Source organism: Chiloscyllium punctatum, chromosome 2, assembly GCF_047496795.1.
Source record: "Chiloscyllium punctatum isolate Juve2018m chromosome 2, sChiPun1.3, whole genome shotgun sequence".
In the NCBI taxonomy this organism is placed as follows: Eukaryota; Metazoa; Chordata; class Chondrichthyes; order Orectolobiformes; family Hemiscylliidae; genus Chiloscyllium; species Chiloscyllium punctatum.
Window position 1 is genome coordinate 156,479,949 of NC_092740.1, and position 20,695 is coordinate 156,500,643.

General features: G+C 41.2%; 1 protein-coding gene across 1 annotated transcript in view; it reads left to right on the plus strand.

Annotated features, from left to right (window-relative positions):
* LOC140493578 (coiled-coil domain-containing protein 192-like) overlaps positions 1-20,234 on the plus strand; it is a 70,489-nt gene extending 50,255 nt beyond the window's left edge. The window contains exons 5-7 of the mRNA XM_072592159.1: positions 799-855; positions 4,569-4,701; positions 19,301-20,234. Coding sequence (XP_072448260.1) covers positions 799-855; positions 4,569-4,701; positions 19,301-19,683 — 573 coding nt within the window. The 3' untranslated portion in view covers positions 19,684-20,234. The remainder of the gene's footprint in view (positions 1-798; positions 856-4,568; positions 4,702-19,300) is intronic.
* Positions 20,235-20,695: the final 461 nt, after the last annotated feature.

The following is a 20,695-nucleotide window of genomic DNA, read 5'->3' on the forward strand; positions in this document are numbered from 1 at the left end:
AGGAAAATCGACCTTTCAGGAATGATACACTATCTGCTGACCAATGTCTTATCATAATCAACACAAGCATAAACCATCATGATCTACCTGCTGCTTTGGAAGTTTACACTGCAGGCACCCCATCTCAGTTTGTTATCATGATTGTGAGCTACAGTGTATGGGGGGGACTTGCTGTTTATTGCAGCAGTTCAGTAATCCCTCCTCCAGTGTAAAAAAGTGTAGCATACAAAAAGGCTAATATAGTGTTTAAATTACAGAAATAATCAGAACGTCCACCAGACAAATGAGCATGGAAAATATGTGATGTTAGTAACAGATATCATTCACATCAGATTTCTTTGGTTGCTGTTTTAAGAGTGGTGTCAAGCTGTCTAAAGTAGACCTGTTACTGCCTCCATGAAGTCAGAAGTCACAGAACTCAGAAGTCACTTCACCTGACGAAGGAGCAGTGCTCCAAAAACTTGTGATTTCAAATCAGTCTGATAGACTATAATCTGGTGTCCTGTGCGTTCTAACTTTCACCACCCCAGTCCGACACCAGCAAACTCCGCATCATGCCTTGCTAAAAATATTAGACTGAGCAAGTAGATACAAACGTGCTGAAAATGTGTTGCTGGAAAAGCGCAGCAGGTCAGGCAGCATCCAAGGAGCAGGAGATCGACGTTTCGGGCATAAGCCCTTCTTCTCGAAGATACAAAACACGTGGAAAAGATAATATTGCATGCTGCAAGTTTCAGGCTGTATTTCTTGGAGGGGTGCTACCTTGTTTAAAACTGATTTTTTTTTCTCCTTTTATAGTATATCCAGAGGTTAGAGGCAGAGAATAAATGTGTGAAAGAACAATTAATACAATCAGTAAGTATCTTACCATTACAGTCACTTTAAATAATTTAACGTTTAACTTGATTGGGCAGGTTTACAAACCAAATGAATGTATTTCAATACAAAATAATATATTCCATTGTATATAATAATATATTCCATTGTATATAATGATATATTCCATTGTATTAATCCTTGCAGTTAATTATATCCAAATCATGAGGTTAAAATTACTGTCTCCATTAAAAAACATTTGAATCTGTTGTCTGCCACTAATGTTATGTTACTGAAGGAATTATGATGTTTGAAGTGTGTTAAAAGACAGCAATCTGTCTTGAAGGTATTAAGTTATGAATGAAGTCACACTCTTCCCTGTGGGTTCTTCCTCCCTTTTTGTCTCTTGATTTAGTTCTTCTATAGGAGCTGCCTCCTGGCTCTCTGCCTTTATTCCTGATGAAGGGCTTTTGCCCAAAACGTCAATTTTACTGCACCTCAGATGCTGCTTGAACTGCTGTGCTCTTCCAGCACCACTCTAATCTAGACTCTGGTTTCCAGAATCTGCAGTCATTGTTTTTACCTTGTTGATTTTAACCCTACTGCGAATCGTCTTGCAAGAATGCCTGCCTTGAAGAAGTTTTCCTCCTCTCTCTACAAGAATCTCAGGGAGTCCCTCTCCCACTGCAACTCCCAGGTCATTTCCTCTGCCCTGAAGCTCTTACTCTATGCTACTCTCTCCCCACCCCCACCCTCCTCTAGCTTATCTCTCCACGTTTCAGGCTCTCTGCCTTTATTCCTGATGAAGGGCTTTTGCCCGAAACATCGATTTTACTGCTCCTCAGACACTGCCTGAACTGCTGTGCTCTTCCAGCACCACTAATCCAGAATCTGGTTTCCAGCATCTGCAGTCATTGTTTTTACCTCCTGTGTGGAGAAAGCGAGGACTGCAGATGCTGGAGATCAGAGCTGAAAATGTGTTGCTGGAAAAGCACAGCAGGTCAGGCAGCATCCAAGGAGCAGGAGAATCGACAGGGCTCATGCCTGTTTAACCTTTGTTCATGAGACAGTCCCTCCATGCCTGGGATCATCCCAGTGAACCTAATGAATCAGTTCGGCAAGTATTGTCTTTGAGGTCAATCAAGAAGTACAGGATTGTCAATCTAAAGGGGGGAATCGGTTTAGCTCAGTCAGCTGGATTGTTGGTTTGCAGAGCAGTGTGATGCCAGTAGTGTAGGTTCAATTCCCATCACTAGTTTGAGGTTACCATGAAGGGCTCTTCTTCTCAACCTCTCCCCTTGCCTAAGCCTCTGGTGGCCCTCAGGTTAAATCACCACCAGTCACTTCTTTGTAATAAGAGAGCAGTCCCTATGCTCTGGTCAGACTATGATGACACAACAATCTAAAGGGTCTCACTTTATTGCTAAGAAACCTTCCACTACTTTATAGAATCCCTATAGTGTGGAAACAGGCCATTCGGCCCAACAAGTCCACACCGACCCTCAAAAGAGTATCCAGCCAGACCCATTCCCCTACCCCATTACTCTACATTTACCCATGACTAATCCACCTCACCTGCACATCCCTGAACACTATGGGCAATTTGGCATGGCCAATTCACCTGATGTGCACATCTTTTGATTGTGGGAGGAAGCCGGAGCACCCGGAGGAAACCCAGACACAGGAAAAATGTGCAAACTCCATACAGACAGTCGCCTGAGGCTGGAATGGAACCCAGATCCCTGACGCTGTGAGGCAGCAGTGCTAACCACTGAGCCACTTTTATGTGCCATGCCTTGAAAAATGAACACTCTGCGGAGTTAGATTACAGTTGGTTCTTTCATGTTTCTGGTTGTTAGATTATAAAAAGGACATTAAACAGTGGAAGAAGATGCAGCAAAGATTTTTCGGGGTGATTCCAGAAGTGAGAAGTTATAACTATCAGAAAAGTCTAATTTCTCTCGAAAAGAATAGGCTGATATGATTGCATAATAAATGGTTTGATAGAGTTGAAATGAAATAAATGCCTTCACATGATAGAAGAATCCAAAACTAGAAGCCATAAATGCAAGCGATTATTAATAAATCCAAAAGGAAATCTTTGAGAAAGTTTCTCATCCAGAGAATGGGGAGCTTGCAGTCTCCAGGAATAGTTGAGGTGAACAGCATCAACGCATGTAAGGGAAGGTTAGGTCAGTATATGAGACAGATAAAGGAACAGAAGGAAATGTTATTGGGATGAAATGATGAACGATGAGGGAAGGCTCATGTGGAGCAGAAACAATGGCCGAGATCAGTTGGACCTTTTGACTTGTATCTGTAAACACAATATGACTTGATGAGGTCCTAACACATGTCTACCAGCTACCATTTAGCAGTTAGGATGGCACTGAGAATTGAGCAGAAGCAATTCAGCTTAGACATCACTGTTTTAGAGCATCATTGCTGCATTCTGCTGGTATTATTGCTGGTTTAAGGCAATAACAAATTTGGATCCCATATTGGTTTTCCATGTTGGGAAGTTACTTCACAATGTTTCTCTTTTTCTTTGGCATGACAGTGTTAAGCTTTGAATAATGAATTTCCTTTGTGCTCCTCAGATTTAAATGGCTTAACATTCTTTCCAATATTTGAATACATTGAAAACTTTAAGGAGAATAAGAATAAAATGTACTTACCGACTTTCCAGCTGAGTTGGTCATATCACAGTAGGGTGACTCAGGACACACTACATAGGGCTTGTTCCAATCAGCCACTTGGAAACTGACATGTTCAGTTGTCACCTATTTTAGACACTGCACAATCTTACTGTCCATTGCTTTCAACAGAAAATATGGTTGGGTGCTGACTCAAATTAGCACTGAACTATCTGACCTTTTTATTCACTTGTGGGACATGGACATTGCTGGCTGGGCCAACATTTCTACTGCCCTTCCCTAGTTGCCCCTTGAGAAGGTGGTGGTGAGCTGCCTTCCTGAACTGCTGCAATCTATGTGCTGTAGGTTGCTCCACAATACCCTTTGGGAGGGAATTCCAGGATTTTGACCCAGTGATCTGGGGCAGCACGGTGGCTCAGTGGTTAGCCATGCTGCCTCACATCACTGGGGACCTGGGTTTGATTCCCATCTCAAGCGACTGTGCGGAGTTTGCACATTCTCTCCGTGTCTGCATGGGTTTCCTCTGGGTGCTCCGGTTTCCTCCCACAATCCAAAGATGTGCAGGTCAGGTGAATTGGCCATGGGAAATTGCCTGTAGTGTTAGGCACATTAGTCAGGTAAATATAGGGTAGGGAAATGGGTCTGGGTGGGTTACTCTTCGGAGGACTTGTTGGGCTGAAGGGCTTGTTTCCATTCTGTAGAGAATCTGGTCTGATTGTTCAGATAATGTTAAAACTATCCTCAGGATATTAATGTCAAGTGGTACTGAGAGTGGGTCACATTGCTGAAGATGCCAAATGTTAATCCTGTCTGGAAACTCTGTTGAGCATTAAAACGTTTATGGCACTCTTGAAAGATTTCCAGTGAGTTCTTCTAGCATCTTTATGAATACTCTCAACCTGAACCATAAAACCAGATTAATTAATCATTCCATGTGTTGCTTGTGGGACCTATTGTATACAAAATTGTTGATATATTTGCTTGCATAACCCCTGTCACTTCAAGTATATAATTGTAGTAAGTGTGAATTGTTGAATAAGTATTACACTGTTTATTTACCTTATTATTTGACTTTGAGTTTTAATTTTAATCAAGAAACAGAAGCACAAAAAAATTGTAAAGAAGATGCAGATTCAGCTCGCTCAAGTCAAGCAAGATGGTGCAATCAGTGTGATGGAAGCAAAGGAGAGAATTCAAACCTTGGAGAAGGAAAATCGGTCTGTCAGGGGTCAGTATGACTATTATTATAAAGCAGCACTGTTGCACGTAGGCACATGTGCAATGAAACACATTTCCTCAGAGTTCCCTGTTCAATGTGTAATCATGGAATTCAGCTTGACAGCAATTGTATTATTTAACGTTCCACACTACTGACTGGACTTCTAGCAAGAGTGTGCCAGAAGAACTGGAGACATTTGGCCTGATCTGGCAACTTTCCAGTATTTTAGTAAATCTTTATAAAGCCAGTAGATGGTAGCAAAGTACCAAGTACACCTGCATCTTTGATTGTGTTGCCAGTTATGAAATATTGAGATTTGTTTTCCTGGCTGTGAAGTGGTCACAGAAAAAGCAGTGGGTTTCCATTTGTACTTGCACTGACCTTTTCACTAACATTGGAAAACATAAGGATATTATCCCTTTATACTTGTGTTTTGTTTCCATCACCGGAAGTACTGGCTTGGTATAGGAATGGAACCTTGACTGAAATAGGTTCATCAGTTCACTGCTGAGTTTGCTTTTCAAATGTCTCAGTTCTAAAATAAATTTAGCTTCAAACTAATGTTCAAATGGTAGTGATGTCATTTTATGGTGCAACTAATTTACCAAGGTCACCTTGAAGAACTTTCATACCCTAAAGTGTTGGGCATATAAAGGGTTAGGTGGTTCTGAGCTGTATATTGAAATAAGTTTGGAGGTTTAATAAGAGGATTCAGTGGATAATCTCAAAACTATTCCTGATTGTGCTGTCCTTTTAGCTGTGTGCTGCTCTAATATTATCAGGAACATTAGTGACTATTACCTTGCGGAGTCTTTGTTTCCCAACATCAATATTTGAGCCATTAGTAGATTTCCCAATGCAAACCTCTGCATCCAAAATTTAGGAAGGGAGAGAGTGGCCTGAGAGAGAAAGATGTTGAACAATTTACAGAATCACCGAAGTGTTACATTGTCATAGGAGGTTGTTCAGTCCATCATATCTACAATAACTCATTCAGCAGTTTAACGTAGTGCCAAATTCCTTATTTTTCTAGAACACCTCGTTCACTTGTTGGACCTATCCACTCCACCCTCTCCTCCCTGACCTATCACCTTCATCTCCTCCCCCACTCACCCATTGTACTCTATGCTACTTTCTCCCCACCCCCACTCTCCTCTAGCTTATCTCTCCACGCTTCAGGCTCACTGCCTTTATTCCTGATGAAGGGCTTTTGCCCGAAACGTCGATTTCGCTGCTCCTTGGATGCTGCCTGAACTGCTGTGCTCTTCCAGCACCACTAATCCAGAAACTGCTGTGCTCTTCCAGCACCACTAATCCAGATCTTGATAAGATGTTCATTTCCTGTCTTTGAAGAAGTCTGAAGCATGTAAAGTATGCATCAATTTCTGAGATAAATGAAGATAAACTTCACAGCATAGATATGCAAATGCCTGACTAACCATAATCCAACTTGAAAGCATATGGATCACAATATGCTGCATTTTCAGTGACAATGCATGAAAGAAAGTGGCTGAGTATGATTCAGGAACAATTCTTAGTTTTTGTGGTAGACCTACCAAGGTAATATCAACTTCATCTCCAGACATTAATAGAATTACTGATGGAACTGTCTTCATAGGCTCCAAATTAGTGAGGAGATAAATGCAGAGCTTCTGCAAGGATATCAGTTGCTAACTTGCAGCAAGGTGGGGAAACAAGCAGTGGCTGGGGTCGCCTGGGACTTTCAATCCGTCCTGATCTATCGAACATCCTTTTTCCAAATATTAGGATCTTCAGCAACTTAGAAAACTGGATGCAGAATTTTTTTCAGAAATGCTTTTGAACATTTTGTGGACTGAAATATCAAAGTAAGATGTATTATCAGTGGCTTAATTGTGAAATTGTGAAATCACAAATTGACGTCCACTATTTCCGTTATAATTTGGATGAAGATGTTTATGACTGGGATTCTCCTCTTCACAACATTGTTCAATTCTTCAACACCAGTTTCTTGGATCTGGGTTATTTTAGGCACAGGCAAACTCCCATCTGGATTCCTACTGTGAGGACAGAGCCTGTGGATGTCAGGGGACAATACTGTATTGATGTGGCTAGTTCAGTTCAGTCCCTAATTAATGTACCCTAGGATGTTGATAGTGGGGGATTCAGTGATGGTAATGCTATGAATAGCAAGGAATATTAATTAAATTGTCTATTGTTGGAGATGGTAATTGCCTGGCATCTGTGTGACACAAATATTACTTGCCACTTGTCAGCCCAAACCTGGGAATTGTTCAGATCTTGTTGCATTTGAACATGGATTACCTCAGCATCTGACAATCACGGGCAGCAAGTGAACTTGTTCAATCTAATCATCATGTTGTAGTAAAGAGTTTTCACACTTCACATATGTCAGCAGATTCAGAGTAAAGAAAGAAATTAGCTGATAGGACTCTATGGGAGCCAGATCACCATTCACAGGCTCATAACCTAGTCAAAAAGTAATCACCTGGTTTGAACATTGGAACATGATATGAATTTGTTAGCTTCAAGTTCTCATAGTTGATGTTATAGGGGAACTCCCTGAGGTGACAGGAAAGAAATTTGAGAGATTAAAGGTTCCCCAGATAAAATAATGGACCAACTACTTGGTTTCATAGGAAAAACATCAACCACAGAAGGACATTGGACAGACAAAAGATCCTTGAGGTGAAATGGTTCTTTGACCAATCAAGATGAAAATCACAATCAGGACAAATATACCTCAAGTCAAAGACATTTCAATCTTTGAAACCCAAGGGGAATACATTCCTGAAGATTTGTGCAACGTCCAAACCACCAGCATTTGTAACAGCTAGAGACTTGCAGGGTGGGGGTGTGATGGGAGTAGCAGGGGGAGATGGAGAGGTAGATGTGAAAATAGTTAAATATATGAATGTATAAAGTTTCACTGTGGGCAGAAAGCTTGCACAAGATTTTTGTTGTACTAGGGAAAGAGTTTATGTGAAGTTGCATTAATGTCCACCCGACCTGATATTGCCACTCAGTCCTGGAGAAAGAATTAGAGAGTCTACTGTGAGGTTCTGACAAAGACAGACAGTTCCTATCTGGTTCGTGATTGTCTTTTTTACTTATATCTACTTGACTAATGTAACTTATATCTCTTTTTATCATTGTATAAATGGCTTCTTGTTGTATAAGAAGAATAACTCTTGTTAAGATTTACCTGTGGTCTGTCCTATTCCACAGAAAATTAGAAAGATCCTTAGGAACATAAACAGGAAGGTTTGGGGCATTACTGTACCTTAGCCACAAATTGCCAGTGGTTGGTTACCTGGAGCCTAGTATGACCTGGAGATTGACAGTTTGGCCTCCCTCAATAGAGCTCAGTAAGTGCATGTCAGTTGTCCTGAGTCTGACAGTCTGTCAGGGGTTTGGGGTGGGGGGGGACAGTCATTCATGCCAGCACACTTTTTATTTCCTGGCCTCCTTGCAGTGGCTACAGCTCTGTTTATTCCTTCATCTTTAACTGTTGCTTCTTCCCTTTGATCTGAGTGGATATGTCAGAAGGATTGTTACAGATCGTTGAAGTATTTCAGAGGGTTGTATACTTAAAAGCTCTTTGAACTTATCTTTGTAGTCAAACATTGTCATGCTCATTGCACATTTTCTGCAAAATAATTGTGACTTTGAAGATTATACCAGGTGAGTGCTGCTTTAAATGCCACTATAATGGCTGCTTGCTGACCTATATTACCTTTGAGTTGTCAGCAAGTTAAGGAATTACTAATGGCAACAGTGATTGGCAGTGGGAACCTGTGGCCAGTTTCTGTTTGGATATTCTGACCCTGTTTTTATTCCTGCTGGTAATGTTCACTGGCTAAATCAAGGTCTGCTCACACCAAATGCAGCGAGTCAACATTTATTTTCCCGATTTTCACTTCACAGTCATTTTATAAACTGATAACAAGACAGAAATTAGCTTCACAAATGTTAAAAGGTGCAGTTAGTTAAGTAGTCTGATTATTATAAAGTCAATTTCACATTGGTTTCCAGAACAAAACAAATTCTAAAATTAGGATTGTGTCTGATAAAACACGGAAACATCAACATGAGCATTATGGCAGTTCAGGTGCAGCACACACAGCTGCTTTCCCTATTTGCTATAGAGAACACATCATGTTTTCTTCATATTGTTGGATAAGTGAAGCAGTATTTGAAGTCCATTTTATGTGTAGATAAAGGAATGAAGTTCCATGGGGTGTAGATATTGAGGATTTGTGTTCTATGTTAATGCTTCCCAGCAGTATACTCTTTAAAGACAGTTACAAATACTTATTAAAGATTTAAATTCACTCCTTCCAACATTGCATTTTTGATTAGAAACATCTTTTTTTTTACAACTTGATGAATTTTTGTGCACTGGATTTCCAGAAGGTTTATATTTAGGTGTAAACAATATAAAGAGCAAATTTAGTGATCTTACATTTCCAGTAGAAAGCTGAGCTTGAAGGGAACTTGGCTATGAGAAGAATGCAAAATGTTAGCTCCTTGATTATTTGACTGATGATCTACCAAGGTATATAGATTCCCCTTGGGAACATGGGTTTGGTGAATTTGCTCATATAATCAAAAAACTGAAAACCACTTTAGAAATAATTCTTAACTTACAGTGTGAATTTTAACAAGCAAAAATTGTAGCAGTTACAAACTGGAAAAAGCGTGAAATGAATTCTAAAAATAATCACCACATTATTATGCGGCCAGACCTCTGCATAAACACACACAGCAAAAGTACTCATTAACACATTAAAGCAGCTGGTTGTGTTCACATCCTCTTTGTGTATCAAAAGCCATGTTCATTTAATTTATATTTGATTGAACTTTCCAGAAATTACAGTTCCATAGAAAGCTCATTGTGATCATGAATTTCCAAACAGGAGTAACAAGCTGCTATTTGGAGGGATTTGATACCCATAGTGCTTGAGTTTGGTCAGTACCTGTTCAGAGGAGTGAGGACTAAGTCCAGTCAGCACTGTTTAGAGCAGAGGATGCAATGCCTTGTGTAGTGTCTGAACCAGTTCCACAGCTTTCTGTATGACTGAGTTGGTAAATGCATCCCGTGATTAACTGTCTCTGTATATGATGTTTTGTGGTCTGTTGACTGTTTCCTTTATTTCTAATTTAAACCTAACAGTGGCTTCGGTCATGGAAACGACTACTATAAATGGCTTTCTGCCAGGTCGTGAACTCTGATTTGATTACGGGGCATTATTGGTCACAGTGTTTTTCAACAACAGCTGTATGAATGAAGGCAGAGATTGTTTTCTTTTAAATTAAATGTAACTGAGGACAATAACCCATAGATACTGAATCAGCGCTCTTATAAAGTTAAGACAATATCTTGAGTAATCCTTGACATTAGCTAGCCTTTCCCCCAACCTCCCAGTATCATTGCTGTGTCTTAAATTATACTTTTCTTTCACTTAAGTTTTTCAAAACAATATCCTTGCATATTATATAGCTGGTTCATGCTCAAAATGGATTTAGCACAAAGGTGGAATATGTTTTTGACCTACCCATTATACTTGCTGCTGAGTCAGATGGTAGAGAGTTTAAGCCCCACTCTAGATAACGTCCATGCTTACAGACTGGCTCTGAGTTTTGTGTTAACGTGCCTGATAGGTGCAGGCGATATCCCTTATCCTGTGACTCTTACACCTATCATGTTATTCCAGCCATTTGGTTTGTCTGTAGCACCAATTTATTTCATTTTTTTGTATTTATTTCTCTTCCTCAAATAATCAGATTTCGGTCATCCCTTTCACTTACTGTACAGCTGTTGACACTTTACTCACATCATCTAACACTTTTGATCACCTGCAGAGACTTATTATTCAGCATGATGACACTCTACTCATACCATTTGTGTGATCTTTTGATCTCTCTGCCTATAAATTCTGTGCCTCTGTGCTTCTCTTCACCTGATGAAGGGGCAGCACTCTGAAAGCTTGTGATTTTAAATAAACCTGGTGTCGTGTGACTTCTGACCTTGTCCACCCCCAGTCCAACACTGGTACCTCCACATCATGGCCATATAAGAGCAGTCATCCTGTCACCTGGTATCTCAATGGTCACAACTATGAAAGAAGTTTTCATTTTGCAATCTGTTAACCAGCCTCAGTGTCCTTCTCCTACTTCACATGATTGTCCAGGGAAAACTGCAAATACATGAAAACAAGCACACAAGAAACCATGGCATGGCCAAGTTACTTTGAGATTAGCATTTCATAAGGTCATTCTTTATTTAAATGTGCTACCATATATATCTTATGAGAGTTCATATTTGTGTGCAAAGTTTATGTAATCACTGCGCTTTTGTTAGATTTGTTTTTCAAGGAAGAAAATAGGGGCCTAAATAGGGGCCTAAATAGGGGCCGAAAGAAGCAATTCCAGGGTGACCCACCTGATGGTGCAAAGATGTCAGGTATTTATCTGACTTCCCGTTAGTTCAAGAAATATTCATGTATCTAGGTGGGTGACTAAAGCAGGATGAGATCCTTGAATCTGTTAAGGAGGGTACAAGTGCCAGCTTTGGGCCTTACGCTGAACAAAGCTGGCTCTGAGACTGTTTGGATGATTTCTGTGTATTGTCAGGGGATCAAGGGTTATGTGGAGAAAGCAAGAGAATGGGGGCTGAGAAACATATCAGCCATGAGCGAATGCTGGAGCAGACTCCATGTGCATAGAGGGAAATGGGGCAAATGCTCGTAAATGGGACTAGATTAATTTAGCATATCTGGTCGGCAAGTTGAATCAAAGGATCTGTTCCATGCTGTACACCTCTATGACTGTCTATGACCAAATAGCCTAATTCTGCTCCTATATCTTGTGGTGTTAGTGTATTGTACTATGGCATAAGCATTGATCATTAAATGGAGCCGTTGGAAGCTGCCTTCAAAAGTATATAGTTTTAAACTTACTTCAAGAAGCTCTCGATTGGGCCCCACTCTGATTTGTCTAATGGCTGTTGACGAGCGATCCATGTTAAATTTGTTCTTACCAACAGGCCACATGGTATTTGAGGCTCTCTGACGCTCAGTTTCTGGTAAGCATGAGGCCACCTTTGTAAACTATCATTGACTGTACGTCCTGATGACATGGTGTCAAGGTGATTAGAATTTTCCTTTGGTTATTTGGAAAATCGAGTGCCTTGACACTGGGAGCCAGATTGTCACTAGCAAGGCAGCTAGCTCAGGTTACATCCACTTTGATATTAATGGTCCCATTCTATGCAAATTTAGAATTTCAGGAAAGTGTGGGGAGGGCGTGGGTGTTTGAGTGGAGCCTGTTCTTTCTGAGGTAGTTCTAAGGTTGCCATGGAGATGAATCATGCTGAGGAAGGCTGGTTAGAAGGCTTCCCACAGTTCCCTCATCCAGTTTTAGAAATGGGTGGTCAAGATCTCTAGCCCTCACCCCACCTGCTCCCTCCCACCCTGACACTAAGCCACATAATACCCCCCCAAACCAGTTCATAACTCCACCTCCAGCTCTCGCTCATTCAAGCTTGATGCAGGAATATTCTGTCCTCCATTGAATGGCATGGTGCTGTTCCTATGTCATCACCAGGCATGCAGTCAGTCTGGGAACATAGATTAGGTCCATAATCTTCCCATCCATCCCAAAGTTTAGCCCCATAATACAGAGGGGTTGGACAGGTGTCGCATTCAGCAGACCACCCTGACAGTCACACACACACACACACACACCCTAGACCGAGAATCCAACCATCAGGAAGTACCTGTACTCCCTACCCAGTGGCCCTGAGTTACCACAGTTCAGGATCTATGACCTCCTTTGTGATGCACTATGGACCTCTGGCAGAGATAGCACATCTCGACCTTTATGTCTGATGCTTGTTATATGTTGGTCATCACATTATGTTAAATCTATCGAAGAAAATAGAAGCCTTTTAACTGTAGATGCCAACGTATATACTAAATGTTTCCCATCTAGACCATAAGAAAAACGAAAATGTAATTGAAATTGCAAAAGTGAAATTAACTCAAAAGGTGCTGTATCCAAGACAGAAGCTGTCAGACTGAGGGGGGGGTGATTAGAGATTTGATGTCCTCTATCCACACTGCAGTCAGAGCTGATCCAGACAAATGCTGAGATGGCAATGTCAAGGAATAGTAGTGGAGGTCCGTGCCGGAGGTTCAGCTCTATAAAAATGAATGAAGTGCAGGTGGAAGTTCAATGATGGCAAGTGATGGTCAAGATCAGAACACCATTTCAAATGCCAAACTTTGCTCTTTGTATCACTGGCTTCAGTCACCACATTCCTATCACTCCCTGACCAACACTCCCTGTCAGTCAGGGATCACAGCTAACATTGTTTCATCTCACCTTCAAAATCTTGGCACTGTTGTAAACTTTATATTGATATCTCTCATATTGTACATGCCTATGATGGCCAAATCAAGGCAGCACAATGGTTCGGTGGTTAGCAGTGCTGCCTCACAGCGCCAGGGACCTGGGTTCATTTCCACCTTCAGGTAACCTGTCCGTGCAGAATTTGCACATTCTCCCTGAGTCTGCGTAGGTTTCCTCCAAGTGCTCTGTTTTCCTCCCACAGTTCAAGATATGCAGGTGAGGTGGATTGACCATGTTAAATTATCCGTAGTGTCCAGAGATGCCCAGGCTAGGTGGGTTAGCCATGGGAAATGCAGGGTTACAGGGGAGGCATTGGTGGGAGGGTGGTGGTGGGGAGGGAGTGTGAGTGGGATGCTCTTCGGAGAGTCAGTGTGGATTCGATGGACTGTATGGCCTGTTTCCACACTGTAGGGAGTCTGTGATTCTATGATAACACTCAGAGATTGCTGCACACTTTCCCCACTTACGCAGGAGAGTGTCTCAGGAGCTAAATGCAGGAGCAGAGGCATGTCTACAGAACATATGGCCCTTACAGGAAGAGGCTGGCCACCAGCAAAGCTGGATCAGCTGAAGGTGTAAATATACTTATATCTAATCCTCTTCACTTCCCACTTCTCCCAATCTCACAATCTACCTTCGTTTTTGTAACCAAAGATTGCAACTTTCTCTGGTAGTCATGGAGGAACAAGCTGACTGAAGATGAAGACAGATGTAGGAATAATGGAACATAAGAGGAGTAGCCATTTATCCATCCAAGCTGTTCTTCTGCCAGTCATAGCCACCAGCTGAAATTCTGATAGTCTGCATTATGCTGAGGATAGGATGGAGGTGGAATCAGAAGTTGGGTTTGGCCACAAACACACTGCAATCAGAACAGAGGCAAAGGAACAGGCATGAGTCAGGAACAGGAAGATGATAAACACATTGATTCTGCTGAAAAGGGATTGGAACAATGGCATTGATGAGATAATACAGATGATTGTCCAGGAGTGCACACAATAAATGTACATTGGGAAGCCTACCTCTCAACGCTAAGAATCGTGAAGGTGCCCAGCACCAGCTTGGCCAGGACTTTGCACGGATCACAGAACAGGTGGCTACTCCAGCTCTTCAGAAGTAGCCCTTGGACAGTGTCTGCAGGTGAATCCTCAGACTTCATTACCAAAGAAGCAGTATCCATCCGATTGAATGAGTGCTGCCTTGGAACTTAGATTGCTATCATAGATTATAATCCTGCTACCAGACATGTTCAATGATATGAAGAAAGTCTCCTAGTCTAGTTTGAAATCAGCAAAACAAAACCCACATCAGCACCTGCCACTCCATATTTACTATTGAAACTTTAATCATTTATAGAAAGCACCCAGAGTCCGTTTAATTACAGCAACACCCAGAAGCGAGAAGTGACTGATTAACCTGGGAATAAAAACAGGAAGTGTTGGAGAATCCTTAGCAGGTCTGGCTGCATCAGTGGAGAGAGCCATTTCTGACCTTTCCAGCAGGGTACCACCACCAAACACATCTTGCCCTCTCCACCACTGTCAGCGTTTTAAAAGGACCATTTCCTCCATGATATCCTAATCTACTCCTCCACCACTCCTTTCACCACCTCCTCCCCCCCCCTCCCCCTCACCCAGCACCTTCCCGTGTAATCACAGAAGGTGTCACACCTGTCCACTCACCTCCTCTCTCCTCACTGACCAAGGCCCCAAATCCATCATTTAGGGAAAACAATATTTTCCTTGCATACTTCTTTCAATCCACTCTACTACTCTCGCAACGTAGTCTGCTTACATAGGCTGGATGCTTTGTGGAACCCTTCTGCTCTGCTGTAAAAATGACCATAACCTTCCTGTTCCTTGCCATTTCAATAAACTATCTTGCTCCCATGGTAACGTTTCTGTACTGGGCCTGCTACTGATTCCAACAAAGCTCATGGAGGGCTGGAGGAACAGGCTTTGAGCATGACCTCTACACACCATTTCTATTACACCCCAGACCTCCCCCAGCCTTGTCTTGTCATGTCTTGCTATCTTGGCTCTTATCAGAGTGGACCCATTTTCTCTTTTTCACTCCTGTAATTTGTACCTATTTTACATTTCTATCACTCCTTTACCACCATTAATATTCCCTTGTTTTTTATTCTGGGCAGGATCACCATCTGTTCCATTTGCTCCTCCTCTCACTATGTCAACAGCACCTACTAAACCACTATTTTCTAGCCACTTTCAGTTCTGAAAGAGAGTCACATTAAACTTGAAATGTTGGGATGACTCTTTCAGCTTTTTGGCTTCCTGACCATGCAAAGCTTGCTGATTATATGCTTTTATCCTATTGACTTGCTGAGTGTCTCCAAAACTTTATATTTCCGTCCAAACACATGTTCAGCTGAACGAGGATAAGAGAGAACACAAGTTAAAGCATTTTGCTGTGAAGTAGCATAGGTGGCATCAGATTAATGCTTCACATTATTTGTTAGCATGATCTGCCTCCAGCCCTTTGGTAATATAGCATTCTGCACATTTTGCATCAGAAATGTGTGCGTGTGCTACAACAACAATTTTGAAACCTTAAGAGGCCAACATCGCTCCTTCTGGTTTATGAATCCTGCTAAATGAAAATTGGTTTCCAGAATTCCCAACATGACAAGATTGGTAACAGAGTATTTCAGAAACTGAAAAGTTCTTCTGTGAAGTTATGAAAGACACTACAGAGGAACCTCGATTATCCGAAGGACATGGGCGGGGAGTATTTCGTTCAGTTAATCGAATTCCGGATAATTGAATGCTGGATAACATCATTTAGCCGAGCATCAGGACCTTGCGACCTTGCTGGATAATCCGATATTCGGATAATTGAATGCTGGATATTCAAGGTTCCACTGTATATGAATACAATGTCATTTCCATTAAAGCTTTTAGAAAACACAAATGAATATAAAAATAACAGAAGCTTCTAACACAAATTCAGCATCAATTTAAAATCCATTTACATCAACAAGGGACTGATCTGAACAACTGCATTACTTATGGGAAAAACAATCTGAAATCTAGCTATATTTAGGATATGGTTTGAATAAGAATACCTCTGCATCTTTAAACTTTTACTCATAATTGGTTGGATTATCTATACCACTTCCTAACAATTAGAGTCTTGTATCATTGCCAAGAATTGGTTTTACCTCATTCTCATGAACTGCTTCACTCTGTCACGCCTATCGCCTTCAGTTATTTTGTTTCCCTGCATACACAATCACACATTTAATTTGCAGTTTGCCTTCGATTTGCGGACACTTGACGTAATGTGGTCCCAGGGACAGAGGAGATGGAAAATTGCAACAGGAAAGAGTGAGGCAGTATATGAGGGTAATAATAATACTCATGGAGCATCTCAAACTTACAAAGACCTGCTGGGTAAATACACCACCTGATGAGATACACACCGACAGCTTCTGAGTTAGTGCATCACAAGGTGCCTATTCTATTTAGCCTCAGTGTCCCAAGACAGGACAAAAGCACTGGCAACGGGCTGAGTGGTGACTGGTAATACCATTTGGTAAGTATACTTTGTTGTGGATGTTCGATCAGCATTAAGTGTGTTACTTCCCATAATCAAACAGCTTTTCATTGTTGGGTAGACTCCATCAGTGACCATTTCACACTGCTACTGAACAGTTTGCAGAATTTATGGAACAGTGCCTTGACAGAAATCAATATTTTCAGCTGTGGAGGGGCAAGACTATGTAAATACAGGCCAAGCAATCTGGAGCCCTTTTGGTAATTTCTAAAAAAAATAGAATTTCATTCAGGGATTATGGGCAATGTTGGCTGGACCAACATTCATTGTCCATCTCCAGTTAACTCGAGAAGTTAATACGCTGCCATCTTGAACAACTGAAGTCCATATGCTGTCAGTAGAGAAACAATACAATTAGGGGAAGTTCCAGGACTTTGACCCAATGTGTATGAAGGAATGGCATTGTATTTCCAAGTCAGGGTGGTAAGTGGCTTGGAAGGGAACTTGTAGTTCGTGGTGTTCCATGTATCTGCTGCCCTTGTCCTTCTAGTTGGGTCATGGGTTTGGAAGGTGCTACGTAAGGATCTTTAGTGAATTTCTGCAGTGCATCTTGTAGATGGTAGACACAGCTGCTCCTGACCATCAGTGGTGCAATGCGTGAATGTTTATGGATGTGGTTCGAATTGAGAGGACTGTTTTGCTTTGGATGGTGTCAAGAGTCTTGACTATGTTGGAGCTCCCCTATCCAGGCAAGTTGAGAGTATTCCATCACACTCCTGACTTGTGCATTGTAGATGATGAACAATCTTAAGTGAGTCAGGAGGTGAGATATTCCCAACCTTCAACCTTCACTTGTAACTATTATATTTATATGTTTGGTCCAATTCAGTTTCTGGTCAATAGTAAGTTCCAAGATATTTATAGTGGGATATTCTGTGATAGCAAGTTTTGAGAAGATTTGTAGCTCAGGTTGAGGTTCTGGATGCAGGTTTGCTTGCTGAGCTGGAAGGTTCGTTTTCAGACGTTTTGTCACCATACTAGGTAACATCTTCAGTGAGCCTCCGGATGAAGCACTGGTGATGATTCCTGCTTTCTATTTATATGTTTGGGTTTCTTTGGATTGGTGATGTCATTTCCTGTGGTGATGTCGTTTCCTGTTATTTTTCTCAGGGGGTGGTAAATGGGGTCCAAGTCAATAGATCTATACCATCACCATAGGAAATGACATCACCAACCCAAAGAAACCCAAATATATAAATAGAAAGCAGGAATCATCAGCAGTGTTTCATCCGGAGGCTCACTGAAGATGTTACCTAGTATGGTGATGAAACATCTGAAAGTGAACCTTCCAGTTCAGTTAGCAAACCTACATCCATATTCTATGATGGCAATGCCTTTGAATGTCAAGGGGCACAACTGTATTCTCTGTCTGAAATGACAATTACCTGATATTTGTATGGTGTGAGTGTCAATTGCAAGTTTTCAGCCCAAGCCTGATTATTGTCCAGTTCTTGCTGCAGTTGAACATAGACTGCTTCAGCATCTGAGGCATTGAGAATGGTGCTGAACACTGTGCATTCACCAGTGAACATCCCCACTTCTGACCTTATGACAGAGAAAAGTTCATTGATGAAGCAGCTGAAGATGGTTGAGCTAACGACACTATCCTGAGGAACTCCTGCAAAGATTGGTGCCATATCAGGAGAGGACCAGGCAAGAGGAAAGAGTCTGAAATATATGCAAATATAGACTAAAACTCTGTAGCCATTTCAGTAATGCCTGCCACACATCTAATCGAAAGCCTGGGGAACAGCTACACAATCTGAGGATTTTCATGGATCAACTCATAGGGATGGAGTCAAGAGATTCACTATTCCTGCTCTTCAGTCTAGAGTAGAGATCAGCAGCAGCACCATTACACCTAATAAATAAAACCTGAAAGAACCTGAATGGTGGAAATCAGAAACAAAAACAGAAATTGCTGGAAACATTCAGCAGGTTTGGCAGCATCTGTGCAGAGAAATCAGAGTTAAGGTTTCTGGTTAAGTGTGTTCTGAGAAACGGTTACTCGACCTGAAGCGATAACTCTGATTTCTCTCAACAGATGCTGCCAGACCTGCTGAGCTTTTCCAACAATTTCTGACATTGTTTCGTTATTACACATACGTTTGGTATTGTTAACCATGTCCTACTGTAAACAAGACAACTTATCAGTTCAACCTGAGGTTGAGATCCAGAAAAGGATTTTTGATTAAACATTTTTAATGCAGTACAACTAATACAATGTGTAATGACGAGCTTCTTCCTCTGAGGCCTACCATATCACATCGGTATACCAGTTGTTTCTGGTTGGGGGCTGTGCACATTTCTCCCTACACCAACAAAGGCTCCCTGCTTTGAGGTCTTTCCCACGACTCTATGAACTTCAGAGGAATCAGCAATAAGTTTTACAATCTCTACCACCCTGCCATAACTGCACAGATCCTGTCCAGTAGATTTCCAGTCTCCTGCCGCCTAACCATATAACGGTGACTGAGGAAATGTAAAGGATAGTTCATAAGTCCATGTTGGTGAAGGATGAGGGTCCTTGTTAACAGCATTCAATTATAAAATTATGCTTCAACAGCTGGAAAATGTGAACAATTAGATAACTGTTACATTTTCATTCATTTTACAGAACAACAATTCAACAATAAGCATTTGGATGAAGGTGTTAGCAGAGATGGCATTGAGCATCGTGAGCTCGGTTCTGGAGGTGAAAATCGAGTACGTCTTGTCCTTGAACTGTCAAGTCAATTGTCACAGCAACAAGAAAAGATACGCCTACTGGAAACAACTTTGAAAGAGAAAGAAGCACGGCTGAGTGGACTTGAAACACAACTGCTCACTCAAGCAACTGCTGGAGCATCAGCAAATGGCTTACTGCAACTTAATTTGCCAGCACCACATGACAATAAAACCTGTACAACAAAAGGTGATCAAAGGTTAGGAGCACTGCTCTTTTCAGTGGATACCTTGACCTCAGATAGGTCGAGTAATGCCAAAATTGACCAAGGCTAATCCTATCTTAAGATTCAAAGAAGTTAAGGACACTAATTCAAAAGCATGTCCAGCAGTGCATTTGAAGATCAATTGGGTAATTGTGTCGCTTTCTCATGCCCACTGAGAGCAGGATATCCGGGACAACAGATGAGACCAGGCCTCTGGAAAATGTAAATAATATGAACTAAGTTAATGTTTCCTACAGTTACTCGGTTTCATTGGCTGTAATACATTTTGGGACATTCTGACATAGGGGACTGTGCTAGCTAAATGCAAACCTTCCTTGCTTTTCGAAACAGATTTCCAACTCAAACTTATGGAGGTATCGAGCATTAATCAGGGTCTTATTTTCCTATGAGCCTTTTAGGCAATGACTGTGATGTAATTAATTTTCACAAGAGTCATGCACACTGCATTTTAGAATTACAACAGAGAGAAACACATATATGTAACCTTAACTTTATTCTGTAAAATTGTATAATTTATGTACAATTCATCTTTCTATTTAATTTACTGTCAAAGAAAGGATGTCTATAGTGTTATCTGAATAAATCTAGATTTACAAAACCAATTAGGGAAACAAATTCTGTAGAGGATATTTAAGTGTATTTATTGCATGTTGACTAAAATTATTGCATGTATATAGATAATCAGGAGGCTGGAAGAACATAGCAAGCCAGGCAGCATCAGGAACTGGAGAGGTGACCTGAGACATTGATTTCTCCACCTCCTGTTCTTCCAGCCTCCTACTTTTCTACTTTGGATTCCAGCGTCTGCAGCTTTTTTTTTTGTCTTTAACTGCATGTAGGTGATAAATGCAATCACAGAGAGATATTGATAGACTAGGTGAATGGGCAAATCTGTAGCAGATGGAGTTCAATGTAAGCAAATGTGAGGGTACCCATTTTGGACCGATAAAGGATAGATAAGGATAGGTTCTAGATGGTATGAAGTTAAACACAGTGGATGTCCAAAAATACTTGGGGGTTCAAGGTGCATGGATCTTTAAAATGCTACGAGCAGATGCAGA